The sequence below is a fragment of the Heliangelus exortis genome, chromosome 12, assembly GCF_036169615.1.
Source record: "Heliangelus exortis chromosome 12, bHelExo1.hap1, whole genome shotgun sequence".
In the NCBI taxonomy this organism is placed as follows: domain Eukaryota; kingdom Metazoa; phylum Chordata; class Aves; order Apodiformes; family Trochilidae; genus Heliangelus; species Heliangelus exortis.
Window position 1 is genome coordinate 671948 of NC_092433.1, and position 19277 is coordinate 691224.

A 19277-nucleotide genomic window follows, 5' to 3' on the forward strand; every position below is an offset into this window, starting at 1 on the left:
ACAAGGACACTGGTGCCAGTGTCCTGGGCATCAGAATCTCCTTGTTAGGCATTTAAGTTTCCCAAGTTCTCCTTTCTAGAATTTAATTCACCTTTTTTCTTTTCCTGTAAGAGGACCATACACTGGGGTACAGTGACTGATCAAGTGTAAAATCCAAATGCCACCATTCACCTTCCCTCTCTCCTTATCACAGGCACAATTTTAGACCATGATCCTTGTGATCGTATTTACCATCCAAATTACAGATCATTAACAAAAATATGAATACCCAAACTTGCTGACTGCCTGTCAAGAGACAGCATCATCCACCTACAGGTGCTATTTGAGCTGCATTGACATACATAAACCTCTAGTAAGCTCAGAGTATTTGGGAGCTCCCTCCCAGGGCTTTGTTTCACAGGTTAAAGTACTTGTAAATTAGATACTATGTAATTAACAAAGTGATTTCTATTTAAAGTAAAAGTTGTGAGATTTGACATACACAGGTACATTTGTAGACATATATCATCTGTATACACAGGAACTTAACAAGGAAAAGAATTTGAATTTTTACACCTAAACACAGCCAGTTTTAACTTGGAAGTTAGTAGTTGCTTCATTATCCACTGGAAAACATCCCTTCTCCTACTGTCTTGACACCTGCAAACAGCCCCCTACTCTTACACACTAATGTCTCCATGACAAATTGCAGAACCATATGATACATTTATTGTGAGTTTTCCACCTATTTACCACCCACTTTTTCATTACCACTGGCACTTGCATCAATGTTCAAAAATGTACAGCAGCAAGAACAATGGAAAAGGGAAGAAAACATAACTGAGGCAATGGGCATTTAATACAAAACAGCAGTTTACTTCAGCTCTACTTAAAGGATTCATGGAAAAGACAAAACCATGATCCCAGATGCTTCACATATTGTCAATGAAAATAAACTCTGTGCTCACGGGGGCAAAGACTGATCTGTTCTTTCCTAGAAGTTTAGAGTAAATTTGGAGCCATGCAGCAGCAAAGAGCCATCTACTGCTGCTAATTTTTCTTTATGAAGTTTTCTTTATGGTCCCAGAAATAAAACTGGGAAAGAGTGGGGGTGTGAACACAAATGGCTAATTTGTTTCAGCTTTGTATTTCTCCCAGTCTCCTAAATTCTCTTCTACTCCCACGGCTGGATAGAGCTGAGTAGGCACAGCTTTTCATATCAGAACACATTCTTCCACATCTGTCTTTATAATCAAAGTTTGCTTTTAATTGAGATGCAAGACTAGCCTGTCATCCATCACTGGCTGTGCAGCTTACAGCTTCAACACGTAGGCAAGATCACTGTAAGAAACACTTCTATCTTTTAAAGTTGTGCTTGTCAGTGTTAGCTGGTCTGGAAGTCCACACCATACTAGCCTGTAAACTAGAGTGTTCTGAAGTCAGGCACATGGCTTTATTACCTGAATTGCTCCCTGGCTTTTATAACCTCTCCCATAGTACCTTCCGCCTCTTCCAAAAGTTCTTATCACTGGAGTGGAAATAACTCCTCTAGGACGCCTGGAAGTTTCAAGGAAAAGGAAGAAAGAAAAACATTTGTCAGCTTTGTTTAGATATCCTTTAAATTTCACTTTGCCTGAAGATTTTTTTTTCCAGCTCTGCTCTCAAGTGACTCACATTTACACTTCCTTCAAGAAGCAGCACAACTAACTCAGAATTACAGGATTCTACTGCTTTCAAGTGTAGGAACCTAACAGACCTTTTGGGTTTGTAGCAATGACTATTTCTGTACTTCACTTCTAGAGGAACAATAAACCAGCACCTTCAAGTTTTGCAGAATCATTTCCAAAGTTTAAAACTTACAGCGCTATAAAAACAGAGCTGAAAATACTTTCACCTGAAAAAAATACACCAGCAATCTGAACCATTTATAAGGCCATCCCTCCCATTTAGTAACATTTCCTATAGATGAACATCTTCACAGAAATCAGATAAAAGAAGGCAAAATATGAAATTGCTTCAGTTTTGATGGGAGAGGTTATTTAAGAAATATCTAAGAACCCGAGGGGAAAAAAGGAGGCTCCAGCCATGTCTAATGTGGTAATGGAGTTTGGATACTTTGAAATGAGGCTTCCAACCAGGACACATCAGGTGGTGGCTTTTTGATTTTATTCAGTAAGGATTACATCAAAACAAACTTTCACTCATCTAAAACTATTTTAATGCCATCAATGGCACAGACTCAACTCAGGGACTATTTCTGACCTAAAATTATTTTTGTTTTCTCTACTAGAAATACATGATTGCTCTATTTTTCCTTCAAACCCACTGCCCAGCACTGGGTGGTTCCAGCATGAAGACTGATCCTCCCCGGGCTGGCACAGGGGCTGCAGCAGCTGCAATTACCCCATTTCTTTGCTGGCAACAAACAAGAGTTGCAACACCACTGCAGTGGTGCAGTGCCCAGTCTTTTCACAGACATTGCAAATTCTCACATTGAGCAATAAGATATAAAATACTGGGATTTAAAAGAACAAAAAGTGGAAAGAGCTGGGTTTTATGTTTTAGCAGCTCTGGCCGCATTCTTTCCAGAAGATTTTGAAGGGCTTATATATCCCATTTGCTCATTTTTTTTTACAAGGTTTAAGTGGACCCTTCAGGGAGCTGAGTAAAATTTTACCTACACAGAAAATTATGCTAATTACATTGATGGATCAAAGCTAATAGAAAAGCATTGGTATCATGAGACAGTGGTGCCAACAAGGCTGATGTGATCCCCCTCTGCAGAAAGAGATAAAAGATGCAGTGTGCAGGCCCAGGTGATGAATTGCAGCCATGCACTGTGCAGTTTCCCAGCAGTGTTCTTGGGCTGGACACAGCACCTGCCAACACTGCCTGCAGACACCACCAACCTTATCAGCACATTCCTAATAGGTTTTCATCTTGGTAGCAACTGACACAACAAACAGCTAAGCTTCCTGCAAGAGTTTTACCTCTGACTAATTCTAGTAACTCTACATCTAAAGAATTTAACATTAATAATAGACTTGTGGAGTAGTTTGGTTTGGAAGGGACCTTAAAGATCATCAAGATCCAACCCCCACCCCCAGGGTGCTCCAAGCCCCATCCAAACTGGCCTTGAACACTTCCAGAGATGGGTCAGCCACAGCTTCTCTGGGCAGCCTGGGACAGGGGCTCAGGAGCCTCACACTAAAAAATTTCTTCCTAGGACCTTCCAGTTTGAAACTGTTGACCCTTGTCCTGTCACTCCCTGCCCATGTCAAAAAACTCTCTCCAGTTTTCATGTAGCCCCTTCAGGCACTGGAAGGTGCTCTAAGGTCTCCCCTGAGCCTTCTCTTCTCCAGGCTGAACACCCCCAACTCTCCCAGCCTGCCTCCATAGCACAGATTCTCCAGCCTTCAGGTCATCTTTGTGGCCTCCTCTGGACTTGCTCCAACAGCTCTGTGTCCTTTGTATGATCTGATGGAGACAGCAAGATCTGGCATTGACAGCTTTGCTCTCTGCATCCAACCTTCAGCTGCACAAAGACAGTGCCTCTGACAAAGAACATGTGAGATATTTGTCAGATATTATCTCCTATCTCAAAAGCTACTGGTGCAGAACAGCATCTCCTTGTCTCAAAGGTACAGGGGCAGTACCAGCCTCTCAGTGACCTGACTGCTTCCAGACAAGGAGGGCTCTCAACTCAGGACTTGCCAGCATGAGGCCCTGGCTGCTGATGGTTTTGTAGAAATTAATGCATTTGCTTCTTCAGAAAAGGGAGAAACTGCTGTTCTGTGAAGGAAGTGGATGGTACGTGCAAATGGACAGCAGATCTGATCCTGAAGGTGCCTCCAGCTCCTTGCTCAGGGTGCCTCAGCCACACAGCAGCCTGAGTGTGACTCTTTGAATTATCCAGACCCTTTCCAGGAGCTGCTGCAGCCACTGCACTAAAGTGACAAGCTCTGCAGCAAGCCAGATTCATGGATCCTCCTCATGAAAAGCACCTTGTGACTGGCCACACACTGACCTCATTTAAATGGTGAAAAATGTCATTTTGTTAACTGAAACTGAGGAGTCAGATTAAAATACCCAAAGGAGCCAGAGTGCCTCATCACACATCTCAGCTTCTTCCCCTGGTCTCCAGCTGCTTCTCTGGAAAAGCAGAGGTGTCCCAGGGACCCTACTAGCCTGTACAGATAGCTGTCAGCTGTCTGAAGCATCCAAACCAGCACTAGATGCTTATGTTTTGGCAACTGAATCTCATTCTAGAGATTCTAGAGAATCAAATGTTCCTACCTCAATTTGTTCTCCTCAGAGCATCAGCTCAGCTCTTGCCCCAGTGATGTTTTCTGCTGCTGACCTGTTAAATCTTTGTTTCTGCTGTTCTCACTTATCTCCACCCCAGCAGTTCTCACCTCTCCCTCTGCTCCCCCTACTCCCAGGGCTTCAGATCCAACCATGTTCTCTCTTAGTCCAACAAGACAGGCACTCCACCAGCTCCTACTGACTCTAGCACTATGCTTTATGGTGCACATTTGATTAAAGTAGTGGATAGAGAGGAATTCATGCTACTTCCTGGCTCAAAACAGTACAGATACACCTACTTTACTCCATTCCTTTAATAAATTAAAGGCAAACATAATATAAAAATGAAATTACTAAGGGACTGTCTCCTGTAACAGGTACCACCTTAATTATGACAGACAGTTCTGTAAGGCACAGAACAATTAAACCTATGGAAAAAATACAATATTAAGGTGAAGGACTAGATATTTTTGTAACAAAGCATTTATTTTTCAGAAATGCCATGCACCTGTAATTTCAGCTGTAGTGGAATAAAGATGAGGAGCTGAAGAAATTAACATTCTTTTGAGCCCATCTCCCATCATGACTGTAGCAGAGAGCTGTTAAACCTAGAAATGTCCTTCAGGTTTTTTCTGCTTCACAGAAGAATTACTTAATGAAGTTATTAAAAATTTTATCATACTTCTTAATAAATGTGCTACTATGATACAGAAAGTAATTGAGTGCTGATCGGGTGCAACAGATTTATTGACTTCATGAAACAGAAAGCCCCCAGGTCATTTTCCTCATGCAAAACAAACCAGAGTGTGTGCATCCATATATCAGATTCAGAGTAAGAATTGTATTTGTGCATAAGAATACTTCTGCTCATTTGAGTAACTGATTTAACACATCTTAAAATTAATGTAAATGCTTTCCTTGAATACTCAGTGGGTACAATTTACCACGTGTCCTAAAAATGCATCGTACGCAACTTTTAACTGCTTCACCTTTTCCCTGCTTTACTTTTTTCCCCAGTCATGAAATTACATATGAGAAGTCCATTCCAGGAGACTGCACTTACCCTCTTGCTGGTCCTCCCACAGACACGACCTGCAGAGGGAATGGCCCTCTGCCCCCTCGTCCACGTCTGCTTCCAGCCCAATGGCCGACTACAGTGCCGGCAATTTCAAGTTTCCCTCCCTGAGAAGGAATAGGTTGGACTCCTGCACAGAAAAGCAAAACCAAATCTTGATCTTCACAATTGTTAACAAGAAAGTCCCAAATGAATGGAAAACTGGTTTGCCCAGCTTTTATCACATATACAGTTTCCTCTCTTGATACTGGGAGACTGTTTCTCATTTCGTGGTCTTTCAGGAATACTCTAATTCCCTCCTACCCTTTTTTTCCTAAGAAGATATAAATTCTGAAAAGAAAAATGACCCTATGTGAATACTTCAGTTTCAGTAACTAAATGTGTAACTTCAGATAAGCATTAAGAAACTGAAGTGAAATAAATTTTACAAGAAGATTGTTTTTTACCTACATTCCTAATGAAAATACTTTTTGCAGGTTTAAAAGCACTTCTTAGTGAACACCAAATATCTGTTTAAGACATACAGATTATATGTTAACAAATAACTAGGCAGAAATACCTCCACTAACACTAAGTCACTACAAAAATATAGCATTTAAACTGATCTGGGTGTTGAGGTAGGCTTATCCCCTTCCCCTGCCAAGAAAGCAGCTAAAATTGCAATTTTCTAAAATATGAATGTATCTTCTCTTCAAGTTGTTCCTATCCTTCTACCTGTGTTTTGCCCTTAAATATCAACACTGGGGTATAACGTGTGTTTAAAGAAATCTTAGGTAAGTGCAACTGAGCCAGATGTTACTTGTAAGACCATCAGCACCGAGAGGATTACAAAACACAGCATTTATGCAGCCACCATTAGTCTGCAAAGGTTAATACACTACAACTACATCACAGATTAAATTCAAAAAAGCTCATACTTCCCTGTACAAGTCTTTCAGCTTTGTATGCACAGGGGCAAAGTTATTCACACAAGGAAGCATTAGAGGTATGTTTGCTCTTAGGATGAAAGCTCAGAGGCCAGAAAGAAGAGCTAAATATAAGGTTATTTTTTACCCTCCAGAGAGGATTGGAGTTACAGGTTTCCACTGCCCTACCTCGTAGAGGGGACCAGCGAGGGCACACAGGTAGGTTGGTAAATCTCTCTCCTGTGTCCAAGCCAACATTGATGCCAGCAGAGAACGAGTTGGCAGTAACACTGAAGTTGGTCAGTTCTGTCTTGGGTTACTTTCCCAAAAAGAGCTCAACTGCCCCCAAATTTTTGAAAAGAACTGTTAATAGATTCAAGTCCAGCCGATGGCGGGTTCCACCCTGGCATTTTGAAGCACAGGAGACAGACTGTCTCATCAGGTTTCAGGGCTCCCCTGTGCTTGGAGGGGGTTTCTAGGGGTGAGAGGCTGGCGGGGGGACCTGGGGGGAGCAGAGCAGAGAGCAGGCTCAGCGAGGGAGAGCTGAGATGGTTAGGGAGAGAGGGAGACTGGCAGGCAGGAGGAAAGCCTCAGACCACACCGTAAAGTGAAGGAAGCTGTTGCCAGAAGCTCTAAGAAAAGGGTTTTGGGTATAATTACCGCCCTGAAACTTGCTAGTCCTGTTGCTGTCATTGCCAGAGAAGGCTCCGGAGTGTCCTGCCGCTGCCGCCACCCGGAAGGCCCGGTAAGCACCTGTGGCTACTGTTTCCCCATAAGGGCCTCCGAAGCCATAGACTCCTGTTAGACCCAGGGTAAAGAAAGACAGGGGAAAAGCTGTGAGGGGGCAGGCATCTGGGAAGGCCCCTAGCAGAGAGGCTGCTGCTTCCTTCCACCCTGGAGGAGTCCGCAGGAAGGGCCCAGCTCCGGCTGGCAGCACGTGGGCCGGTGATGCTGGGCAGGAGCAAGGCACCACCAAGGGAACCCTGGCCATGGGTGTCCTGCTGCCTCCCTCAGTGAGCACAGGGTCTCTCATCCATCTCTCAGCCTTTAACCTGAGCTGGAAACAGGCATCCCGACTTCTAAGGCACAATGAGCATTGATTTGCAACCACTTTTTGGCAACGAGCGCCGATGGCTCCAGTTGTGGCACCCCAGAATGTCTCGCTCCCAATGTCCAGTTATCAGCACACCTATGGACCTTGGTAGGGATTTTGAGAAAGGGAATAATCCTACAAACAGCCTGGAGTGGCTGTGACAGTATTTACAGTCAAGGGTGCCAACACTTAAATAACTGTAGCAAAATACAGTGGGGTGTGGAAGAGGAAAGGTTGTCTTCAACCCTGACGGGGAAACAGCGTCTATTAATTTCAGCATTCTTAATATTTATACATTCTTAATGTTTTGAAGCCATGTATAGTGCAAATAAGAGCCTTTTCGTATCATCCAGTGTTGATGCATTCCTCTTTTTTTCTATTTCATACAACAGTGATAAAAATATTTTGATCTGGCACAGTTACTAAAACCCCTGGTGCAAATATGCAGCAATACACCACATTCTGTATTGCTAGGCTAATAAAAGTAACAACAAAATGCCCTGACTGGCATGTGACAACACATGCCAACCACTTGCTTTTATGTATTTTTCCTATGAAACTGCAGAGACAGCTCCTGATGTGTGCAGCTTTGGGAATGTGGAACACCAGGTAACACTTGACACTAAGGTGTTTTGTGGTGCTGCCCCATCACTTACCAGCAAAGCCTCTCCCCCTGCCCTGAGGTGGTGGGACTGGCCCAAAGTGTCGAGGATACATAGAAGCTGGATAGAAAGGCATGGCAGGTGGAGGTGGGAAAGGGAGAGGGTGGTTCTGCCTGGAGAAATTTAATCCTTCTAGGATGCTCTGACGCATCTTTTCAACCTTGGCTGCCTGCTCAGCCTACGAGTAAAGAGAAGGTCACAAAGAGATGTTAAAATTCAAACTTCAATTGTAGAAAATTCACACAACATATTAAAAAATGAAAGCAGAATAACAGAAGAGTATAACTGCTGGCAAATGACTTCCAAAAAGCTCGCTACAAAATTACAATAATCTGTATTGGTAGAGAGATGAGAATCTAAATACTGAGAGAATTTAGAAGTCAGTAACACAGAAAAAGTTTAAAAGTTTAAAAGGGTTTTCAAAACAGGAACTGAGAAACCTGTGTCTATATAATGCAGCCTTTTACTTTAATACAACAATCATTATAAACCCAGACTGCAAAACAAAGCATGCCTGGAGGCTAGCAAGCCCAAGAGGGACCACCACCATCACCAAGATTTCATCTGTGATGGGTCTCTTGGGTCAGAAATAGAAAAGATAAGCTGTTCTGTTAAAATTTTACACCTGCCATAAAGTTAAAAAAAAAGAAAAAGTTTTTTGCCATTCAGTAAACTGTTGGTTTTTATCCTGTTTTTAAAGTTAGATAGTAACTTGGCATTATTTGGATACAACAAAAGCCAAATTAATTTGTATTTTATGATGATCGTAAGAAATGTGAAAAGATTTTCAGCGTAAGCAGCAAAAGAATAACTTCACAGTCTGTAAAATAACTTAGAAATCACAAATATTCTTTCACTACAGTTTCATCCTTTGCAACAGTCTTGCTAGCTTGACCCAAAAACACAGAATATGAACAACAAATGAGCAGAGATAATTTTCCACTCAGTTGTGCATTACATCGTAAGTGCCTCCAAGTTTTGGTTTTCAGAGAGAGAGAAAAATTAAATTACAATTTATGCCAGTTGACTTCTTCCAAATCTACCAAAATGATCACCTCAATCAAGAGTAAGAGAGCAAAGCCAGAAAATACCAATTAGCCTTGTGTTTCTCTTCAGAGTACAGAGATGAGAGGAGAAGTAAATGACTGCAAACCCAACCACATCTAACACTTCTGTAAACCTGGCACACTTGCTAACTCTGTGCCACCTCTGCAGCTACACACCTGACCATCACAGAGGTCAATGAGAGGAACTTTCTCCCGGCTTGCTTTGATGAGCTTGGTCTGGAATAATTTCCCATCAAAATACATCCACGGGCAGCAGTGCTCCCAGGGAATTGGCTGCCCACAAGCGTCGTTTGCAAAAAGCGCCATATCCACCCCACTCATAAATAAAGCAGACAGCTGGATGCCCCGGGGATCAAGATTCTCAATCTGTAAAAAACAAAACAAAACAAAAAAAACCAAAACTTAAAAATTCAGTAAGAAAACGAGGAGCTGTAATTCCAAGTTATTTCAATAGGTACAGCTTTTTTAAAACTCCGGGAAACAGTGATTTTCAAAAGCTGCTGAACCCTCTGGTTTCACAACAGCAAAGCACAGGAAACTTATTTCTAATATTTTAATGTTTTAACTCAATCCTTTACCAAGAAGTCAGTAAGAAGTTTAAGTAAAATACACATCTTGAATTTGTGGCATGTGGTGCCTAAATCATGCAAGATTCGCTTTCATAAATATGAATTCACTTCATAAATATGAAGTAGAGAGTTTTTCAAAGAATACTAAAGCATGTTACAGCACGGGAAAGCTTTAAAGACACACAGAAAATTAGCAGAAGAAAATTTAATTATTTCAAATAATCTTGTGCTTCTGAGATAATTTGTAGAAAGTTTAAGGAATGAGCTCAGTGTTAGTAGCTTTTATTCCCATGTACCACATTTTCCTGCCAGCTCCTTCATAATGGATTTTCTATAAGCTTGAGCCAAGATTTTGCTGTTAGAATGCATCTCTTATTAATGAAGTAATGTTTACTTCTTTATTTCAGATGCAGGATAGATCACAAAGGTAGAATTAAACAGTGAATAATAGCTGATGGCAGAAGCAAAAAGAATTTGCTCATGTCAAATATATCTTTAGCTTTGGCATAAGAAAATATCACTATTAGTGCTCTCTAAAGTATTTCTGAAAATATCAGCCCTTTCTTGGGGATATTTCCAAGACCTTGTTATTAAATTTTAAAATTAAACTACATTACCTTCCTCATGCATAAGCAACCTTTAAGATCCAAAAGACTATCCAGAACGTTTTGCAGATTTGCAGCTGGGTTCAAACTCAACTGCTCTTTCTGTCTGACTTTAACAAAAAGAGAAGCAGCTGCTTCATATGAAGACATTGCATGAAATTAACCAACACGTTTTGGAAATTACCCATATTACTCTTCATTTATCATTTAAAACTTGGAGAACAATTTATATTAAACAAATATATTGTATGCTCTTTATCACTTGCCTTGTGTCTGCCCTTCACTTTGTGCTGGAATGGAAAAGTATTTTCTCTGGGAGTTCCCTTCTTAGATGTCTAAGAGCAGCAATTTTCACAATGGGTTTTCCCCTCTTGTGTCAAGTCTTAAGATAGAGGCAACACTTTGGTAACTCTTAGATAGCTTTGCCAAAATCTCTACTCCTAGATCCTATTTGTTTATTGTGAGTTAAAATTGTGAGTTATTGTGAGTTGAAAATGGACACCGAAGACCAAGTGGTTGATACCAGGGCTGTTCTTCGGTGCATCCAGCCTTGCCTACAAAACTGTCATTTGCATTTCCATTGACACCCACAGATACAATTCCTCAACTTCAGGAGAGATTGTGGTCAGGAGAGATGTCTTGAACCTCACAAGACTTCCAAAGCCTCTCTGCTGTGTCCCGTGTTCATCACCTCAAGACAAGCTATCAACACTCCTTCTGAACACACAGGTTAAGTCATGGTCCCTTCACTCCTTTGGCCACCTGGTTTCCTGAAGACAAGGTACTGCTCTTCATGTAATGCTGATGACTCTCATCTTCTTTGGACCAGAATCTCTGGGGTTCTGAGAGGCCCAGTAATCACAGGGGGCTTCCAGAATGAGCTGCTAGTTAACACCTTGAAAAGGAGTTCCAGCAGACACCCGAATCATTCTCCTACAGACAGCATTTACATTATAGCTGCTTTTAAGGATCAGCAACCACGAGGAGTATTAAGACTGGTGTTCTCAGGGCTCTAACAGGCCTACAATCCATCAGCAATCCAGTCCTAAGTGCTGAATAAAACTTGCACGAACTCATCGGGTGTTCACTACAGCTGTCTTCATCCTGTCTTTTTTCACCTTGTTTTCAGCAGCAAGGGAAAGGGCAAATACATTCCTTCCTGTTGGATTTCATTCACTTCTTTATTATTTGAGCAGCTGACACTGATTCTTTGGTATAAGGGAAGAGGATTTTGTTTTCCTGTTAACTCTGCCAGTAAGACAGTCAACACAGCAGTTCTCTACCTGCTGTGGGGTAAGTTCAGATCGATTCCAAAGTGGATTCAGGTGTTTTCTGCCCCTGAGATTTATCAGTATGTCTATGGCTAAGCTGCTAAGTTTCCATGAGGAGACTCATTTCATTTATAGACTGAGAAGTCCTCACCAGGATGATACAAGCATCAATGCAAGCTCAATTCCCCCTGTCACCCCCAGAAGAGAAACAGTCACTGTCTGGCTTTGAGAACGCTGTTGCAGACTTGGTATTAGGTGGCAAAATACTCCTTAGGCAGCCTAATAGCTGAAAAGTGTGTGAGCTTAATTACTGTTTCTTCTGAAAAGAACAGTGCTAGGACTGCTGCTTTTGCCTGTGCCCCTCTGCAGTGTGCACCTGTGAACAGGAACAAACATGGGAAACAACCACCTTCTGCTCCTTGCTGAGTGAATTAAGGACAGAGGCTGCCAAGGCACTGCTGGGATCAGAGCTGGTCCCCAGATTCTCCTGAGCCCTACAGTACCTAAAAGGCTCTCTGAAGTGACTTCTTCAACACGAGGTCATGAGATGGAGAGGTGATCAGCATCTCACCTCCTTCACTATGCTGATGCAGGCAGGAGATCAGATGGATCACTTCCAGCTGTGCATTCCCTATACATATCCCAGTACCTCCCATGGCTTCCAGTTAGCTAACACACTCCTGGGCTTAAGACACATCATGTAGAAGAAAGTATCTAATATTACTTCAATTCTGAAAAAGTTGGTTTAAAAATATATATAAAAAAAGGACTAAATTCTATCATTTTATTCAGAGGATTTCACAGTAGGTTCTGAACAACTTTTAAGGAAAAAGCACTAACTAAATCTTGTGTATTTTAGCTCAAAGGCTAGAAGAGGAAATTTCACTGTGAGCATATGAATGTTGAACAAGGCAACTGCCCAGAGAAAGATGATGTTGCAGAGATGGGTAAGCATTCTCTATTTACAGGAAGGATAACACACTAAACAACTCTATCAATTAACTGGCAGTATTTACTACATGTGCTACTATGGTATTAGAAAAAAAAATACAAACTTAGAGACCTTAACTTTTAAAATCCTCAAAATAACTATTTCTGTAATTCTGTGAGTAATAATAAACTGTTTTCCAGGTTTTCTCCATTATTCCATTCAAGATTACTCAAGTCTCTCTCCATTTCCACGCTTAGCTACAAAAATCTCTTGAATGCTGAATCAATGAAAAAAAGCCAAATTAGTGTGTAAGTATGGCCAGGTAAACAAACCTTAGGGAGTGTGTGGGTTTTGTTTTGGTGGGTTTTTTTATTCTTTGTAATGGAAGCACATTTGTTTTACATTTCCAAAAGAGCAGTATTTTGGAAGTTACAGGTAATTATGCAAGGCGTTAGTCAGATAGGCACAAATGCACCACCCACTACAGTTAATATGGATCACTGGGGAATAAATGTCTGAAATTATGCAAGCTGTAGTTAAGAATTACCTTGAGTTCCTGAAGCTGGTCAGGTTCATAGAGCTTTGGAGACAATGCTTGGGCAAGAAAAGCATCAAGTTCCTGGCGACGAAGTATACGAACCCCCGGCCACTGTACCATATACCTACAGAGGAAGCCCACAGTTACTCAGTTAACAAGTAAACCAAGAGGTATTTATTCAGAAGTAACCAGAATGCAGCAACAAAAATACCTTTTTACTTGTCTAGATTTGAGCAGTTAAAAAAGGTGAAAGTACAAAATAATTTGAAGTTAAACTTGGAAGAGTAACTGACTCTGAATCAGTTATGGCAGAGCCCCCTCCCAGTGAAGGAGGGGAAGGCAGGACACCAAAGAGTTTAAAACTTAAGTGGATTCTTATACATCTAAAAATAAAATAATATAAAGACTAATGTTATTTTTTAAAAAGGACTTTGTGAACATGGTGACACATTACTCAGAAATTGTCTATGCTGTACATTTTATGCTCATCACACCTTAATGAGCAACAATTTCTATCTGCCACACATCAAGAGAGAAACTTCCTGCCCAGATGAATGAGGAGCTCTGCTTTAAGATACACTTTGGACTACTTTTTTGTACACTTACCATTCTGTAAGGAGAAAAACAAAGGAGCTCTAATGTTCAGAAGGCAAGACAAAGTACAATAAAACTGAAGACAAATTTATATTTATCACTCTCAAAAATTTTTCCTGTGCAATATGCTAACCTTGGATTCTGACAGATTTATGAGCTAATTATTGGAATAATTACCCCATGTCAAACAAGCAAGCTTCTCTCAACTCCTCATTTTTCAATCTGCAAATTCAACAGTTAAGCATTTTGGACCTTGTGACTTTCTCTCTGAAAAGCTCAAGTATGAAATAAATACTCCAACTGCTGGTTACCATCATGTCACCTAGATGAGCAGTTCTAACACAGGGAATCTCTAACACATCATAGGTGGGTACCATTCATGTGAGCTTTACATCCTGAGGAGCTGCTATGCAGAAAAAGCCACTCTCTTTGGCTTTACAACTTCACCAACACAACCTCTAAAACCCTAAATATTTGGTTTTTTAGTAAGTTGAAGCCTAGAGTATAATAAGGATAAAACGAATTCAAATGCTACTGTGGCCATTTAGCAGCACAAGAACTTTTTTTCCTTCTCCCTTCAGTCCTCTAGAGACTGAAGAAAGAAACACTGAATATTCAGCATCCTTTTGAGAATCACAGGAGCAATGTTTTCAAACCAGAACAAGCCCCTCCTCCTATTGACACTGCAAATACCAATTAACACTTTCCACACTCCTGGTTTACACAAATATGCCAGATGAAATAGCAAATCCTTTCCTTTAGGCTGTTTTCCCTTAGGGTGACACTGACCTTAGTACACAGCAGAGCACCATAAGATGAGTGGGCACATTAGTTGGGTTGAGCATTGCTGGTGTGTCTGATCTCATGCAGGCCAAAAACGCCCTCATCCTCCGGTTCTTGTCTTCCACTGCTTTTCCCAGCCACAGCTTCTTCAGGTTAGGGCAGGTCCACTCCCTGAAGGCAAGTGCTTCCACCAGCTCAGGGGTCTGAGGAGACTTTCCTTTGTAAGCAGCCCATTCTTTAATAATCACTGGTGAAACTACAGAACAGTCAAAAGAAAACTTAGAGTTAAAAGGCAGAGTATATTTACACTGTTGTATATCAGAGACACTGATCCAAAAGCATCACTTTGAGGCTGTGACAGACACCAACACTCTGGGTCAGGACACTGCCAAATTGGTCATTCAAGCTCTCTATGAACCATCTTTCCACTGCAATCCCTTACAAATTAAGCATATGCAACCAAGTGTGTACTAGCAATCTTATATTAATATTTTGAAATTCATATACAACCTAAAGGAACTACATAGGTTTTTCTAAATCAAACAACGTTATTTGAAAATGTGCTTTTCCCCTAGAATATCTCTGTGTCATTGACCAAAACCCCACATTGATAAATAAAAATAGCACATCAACACAAATACATTCCTTAAGTAGTCTTTAAGACCAGTATGATCCTGATTTTATTCAAGTAAGGTTTAAACTCTGTTACACTTGTCTGTCATCATTCAACTACTGCAATGGAATGAGATCTCAAATATGGGTGGGTTTGGGGTCTTATTTTGCCATAAAATTTTACAAAACATTACTTCACAGAAGCCTTTCAATTTACTGCACTGCTGCTAAACCATCTCCTTTTTGATAACTGAAGGCAACGAAAAAAGAACACAAGAGAAAAAAAAAAAAAAAAAAAAAAAGACTGAGAAATTATATCTTTGGCCTTGGAATGACCCCAAGGTTGACACAGCTCAAAATTTGTTTGCACCCTTCTTAACTCAGAGCCCAGTTATGCAGTGTGGAAAGATTCAAGGAGCTCGTTAGTGAAGCTTCACATTACAGCCCAGAGAGATTCCCCACAGGAGCACAGACCTGGTCTTTCTGCTAGAAATCTTTATGCTACAGAAGAAGAAAGTACTGCTGGTGCCAAGATAGCCCCTACAGCCACAAAGTCTCCTTCAGCAATCAAACAGAACCTTTACAAATAATTTTGATGTTAGGGCAGTCTAACCACAGCCGAGGTGATGGTTGGGATTAAAGAACCAAAGCACCCTGATGCTTTTCTTGATTCAAACTTCTCCAGCATTGTAAGTACATTCCGTAGAGCACAGGAAGAGTTTTACAAAGATAACATGCAGCACTTGAAATAAATATTCTGATATATTTAGTTGGTAGCCTCACTACGAAATCACGTTCTATTTTTGTTGCTACCAGTTTTTCTATGCCACGAGCTACATAAGATGCTTTAACAGCCAGCAGAGCTAATGTTATTTGGGCAGAGTTTATCACACCAGCTCTTATTTCCTGTTTAGGCCTGGGACAGTAAACATAAAGAAAAGGATGTCTCTTATGCAGGCTTTCAGAGATTTGCTTCACTGCTTTCAGGTCTCAGAAGCAAGTGATACTTATGGACAAAAACTTCTTAACCTCTCTCAGCAAACAGACTGAGACTACTGTGCAGAACTGTTTAATCTGTTAGTAGTAAAAAAACCAAAAAAACCTAAAAAAACCTCCAAACTGTCAATGACTGACACAAAATAGTTGTTTGTATTTTGAAGTTGGGTTTTTTATTTTCTTTCCTTCATCCTCCTGTTTGACAAAGGAGGTGACACCCAGTTTCTCAGTCTGGATGCCCCTCCAGAGGTGAACTCTACTTGCTCACAGCATTCAAGCATCCTCAGATGACCACATCCTCAGCTTCTGCAGCTCCTGTAGAACAGCAGACAACAGCAAGGGAACAGAGCTACACTGAGCACAAATGTTTCACTGTTTTTTCTTTCACATATATATTTCACATTTCAAGATCTCAAGCTTAGAAGAAAGCAACTTTACACAAGGGGGTTGGATGATCTTAAAGGTCCCTACCAACCTGAACCATTCTATGATTCTATAATTTTTGTATCTGTGTTTGTATCTATGATTTTGTATCTGTGTTCTCTATCTGCAATCTTAAGTTTCAACATTCAGATTTGGTTCAGAGCTTTTACTCTGGGAATGAGATAAAATTAAGGCCAGAGGGGCATTTACTTCCTTTTGCTCTCATTCCATCTGTGCTCAGGAACATGGTACCTAGAGAGGTCACACTGCAGACTCACCCTGCCTTCAAAATTTTGCAAAGTGATGGTTCTGAAGGGCAAGGTAACCATGATTCTTGCAGTATGGGTCAGCATGAAGGCCCTGTAGTGGACTGGCACACAGTACCCTCTCTGGGTGATGGGGATGAGGAATTACAGCTGTATGGGTTGACAAGTAACTGTAGCACTGCTCACCCAAATATAACATCTAATGTAACAGATGAATCCAGGACTTGTCCATATCCACTTGTTTCTCCAGGGCATTTCTTAAACCTTTGACAGCTCAGTACTGGGACTGCTGCCAAGAACACTGCTGCTAGGAATCTGTCCTCAGAGGAACGTGCTGCTTCCCTCCCAGGACTTCCACCTGGAGATAAGCAATGTCTATGCTGCAGACTACATCAGCTACAAGGAATACTGGTGATCAGAGTGCCTTCACCCACAACACCACAGTGCTAATTACACTGGTTTCACACTGAACTTCCTCCTGCTGCTGCTCAGAGTGTTTGAATACTCAAAAGTAGCTGAAGAACTGCATGCTACCTTGACCCCTGCTTTGAGCACCACCATCCCCACACCTGAAGGTCAATCCAAGCAGCAACAGTCTGCATCAGGGTAACCTGCTTGATAGCCATGGGCTACAGGCTCTAAGCCAGCAGCAGCAGCATCCTGCATGCCCAGGCTATCTGTTAGAGCCCTTGGTGCTAACTACAGCTCAGGTAGTTCTGGTATTCTCTGCATTTTTTTCATCAGCTGACCAGGAGGTGTGAGGTACCCAATACCACCAGCAGAGCAGCACACCTCATTTTTAACTTTACAATCTTTACTGGCAGCACAGCTTGAGCTCAGCATGCTTGATTTTGCAGAAGAGCTGCTACCCAAGACATGGCTTTCCTTCTGGCAGAAACAGCACCAGCTGAATACATCCTTGATGGAGAGCAGTACATCACAAGGTGGCCAGGCTTAAAATAACAAACCTTTGGATTCAGCCAGGAGTTCAGACACCTTGTACAAGTGTGCATTTTTCCACAGAATGGAAAGGGCAGATGGTTTCATCCACACATATGTGTGCTCATCAGAGCACAAGAATAACCCCTTTTCAGAGCTTGAAAAGAAACCCAAGACAGATGCTTGGTTTCAATCTCCTCAGAAAGAAGGGCAGAATGGGCAATGCTGTGCCCTTGGCAGAAAAAACATAATCAAGAATTTTATGATTAAGCTTTTCATATCCTTTAGGTGAGGACATGAGGACATGCACAGCAAAGGCTTAGCACCCATCCCTGAAGAGCCTCACTGACCCCCTCTTCCAAGAGATCTGTTGCCATTTTGTTGGCTTTTTGGCTACATAAAAATATTACTGATTTGTAAGATAGGAAGTAATCCACTTAATGAAAGATCCATTATCCTGCTATCTACATATTTAGTTGTAACAGTGATGTGACAGTTAATTTGTATTTTTCATAGCATCCTATAACTCCTGCATGCAATGTACTTGCAAATTATTCAGGAACAATTATTGTGTCACCAGTGTCATGGTTGCTACAAAGATGTCAGGATGTGAGAAATTAATATATTTGTGTCTCCATATAAATCTTAATGACAATATAATTTCTTTAGAGATTAATAATTTCTTTATAAATAATTTCTTTAGAAATTTTTAAATTCTTACAATTTCTCTTCATTGTCCTAATTACTGAGCAGCAAAAAATATTAAGACACTGGAGGAGAATCAGCACCACTAGTTCATTATAGCCTGGGCACTCAGAGAAGTTCACAGGGGCTAACAAGTGTGACTGATCAAGCTGAGGAACCTGCTCTTGCCACTTCAGACACCATTCTCTCTGCATCTGGCACAGCCTGCCCAGTCCTTGCCACTTTATAAGAAAGGTGACCAAAACAGATGTGCCCCTGCAACACAGCTTTTTCTAACCACACACTCATCTTAGCTCCAATCCACCTTTACTAGAATTGTTAGCTTTGCAGTGAGGCAACTAACTTTTGGGCAGATGTTCAGATTTTTAGATTTTTTTTAAGGGCATGATCACTCCCCCTAAGAGGGAATGAGGTCAGTAGCTGAGCGTGTCCTGCAGCAAGATTTGCCTCCTGTGTCTAAACCAAGTCAGCAGCACCATTCTGAGCCTCCAGCAAGAATAAAACTCTCCAAAGCAGTCTATGTGAAGAGAAAATAAAAGTTTATACAGGCTTCCCCAGTAGCCTACAGAGAACATTCTAGATTTAAAAGATAAAAACATTCTGGAAACTGAAGCACTCAGCTACTTCAGCACTACAAACACAGTAGTACACTTTTAAGGACAGAAGCCTAATGCGGATAAATGCACACTAAAAATAACATCACAATTTTAATCCTGAAATAACCTGGTAACCTAAAATACTACTATGTTATGTGAGTTTAAAGGATTAAGAAGTTTGTGGCAATATGTGTGCTGAAACACTACTCAAGCAGGGTAGAGATAATTCTCAAAATAACTGGGCTAAACAGGTTTTCAAACAGTGCTGAAAGATTATCATCTTCACTATAAAGGTACAAAGCATTTCACAAAAAAAAAAAAAAATGGGAAAAGGGAAGTTTACAAGTGATTATTTTTATCCTT

The 19277-nt window shown here is 41.0% G+C and overlaps 1 protein-coding gene across 4 annotated transcripts in view; it reads right to left on the minus strand.

Moving 5' to 3' along the window:
• The window catches only part of FAM120A (family with sequence similarity 120 member A), a 54924-nt gene that overhangs the window by 3150 nt on the left and 32497 nt on the right, over positions 1-19277 (minus strand). For 3 of the 4 annotated variants that reach the window (XM_071755319.1, XM_071755318.1, XM_071755321.1), the window contains exons 11-17: positions 14384-14633; positions 13010-13124; positions 9243-9452; positions 8014-8197; positions 6925-7062; positions 5348-5489; positions 1440-1536 (exon numbers count right to left, since the gene is read on the minus strand). In XM_071755319.1, coding sequence (XP_071611420.1) covers positions 1440-1536; positions 5348-5489; positions 6925-7062; positions 8014-8197; positions 9243-9452; positions 13010-13124; positions 14384-14633 — 1136 coding nt within the window. The remainder of the gene's footprint in view (positions 1-1439; positions 1537-5347; positions 5490-6924; positions 7063-8013; positions 8198-9242; positions 9453-13009; positions 13125-14383; positions 14634-19277) is intronic. The other variant, XM_071755320.1, reaches the window with a different exon arrangement.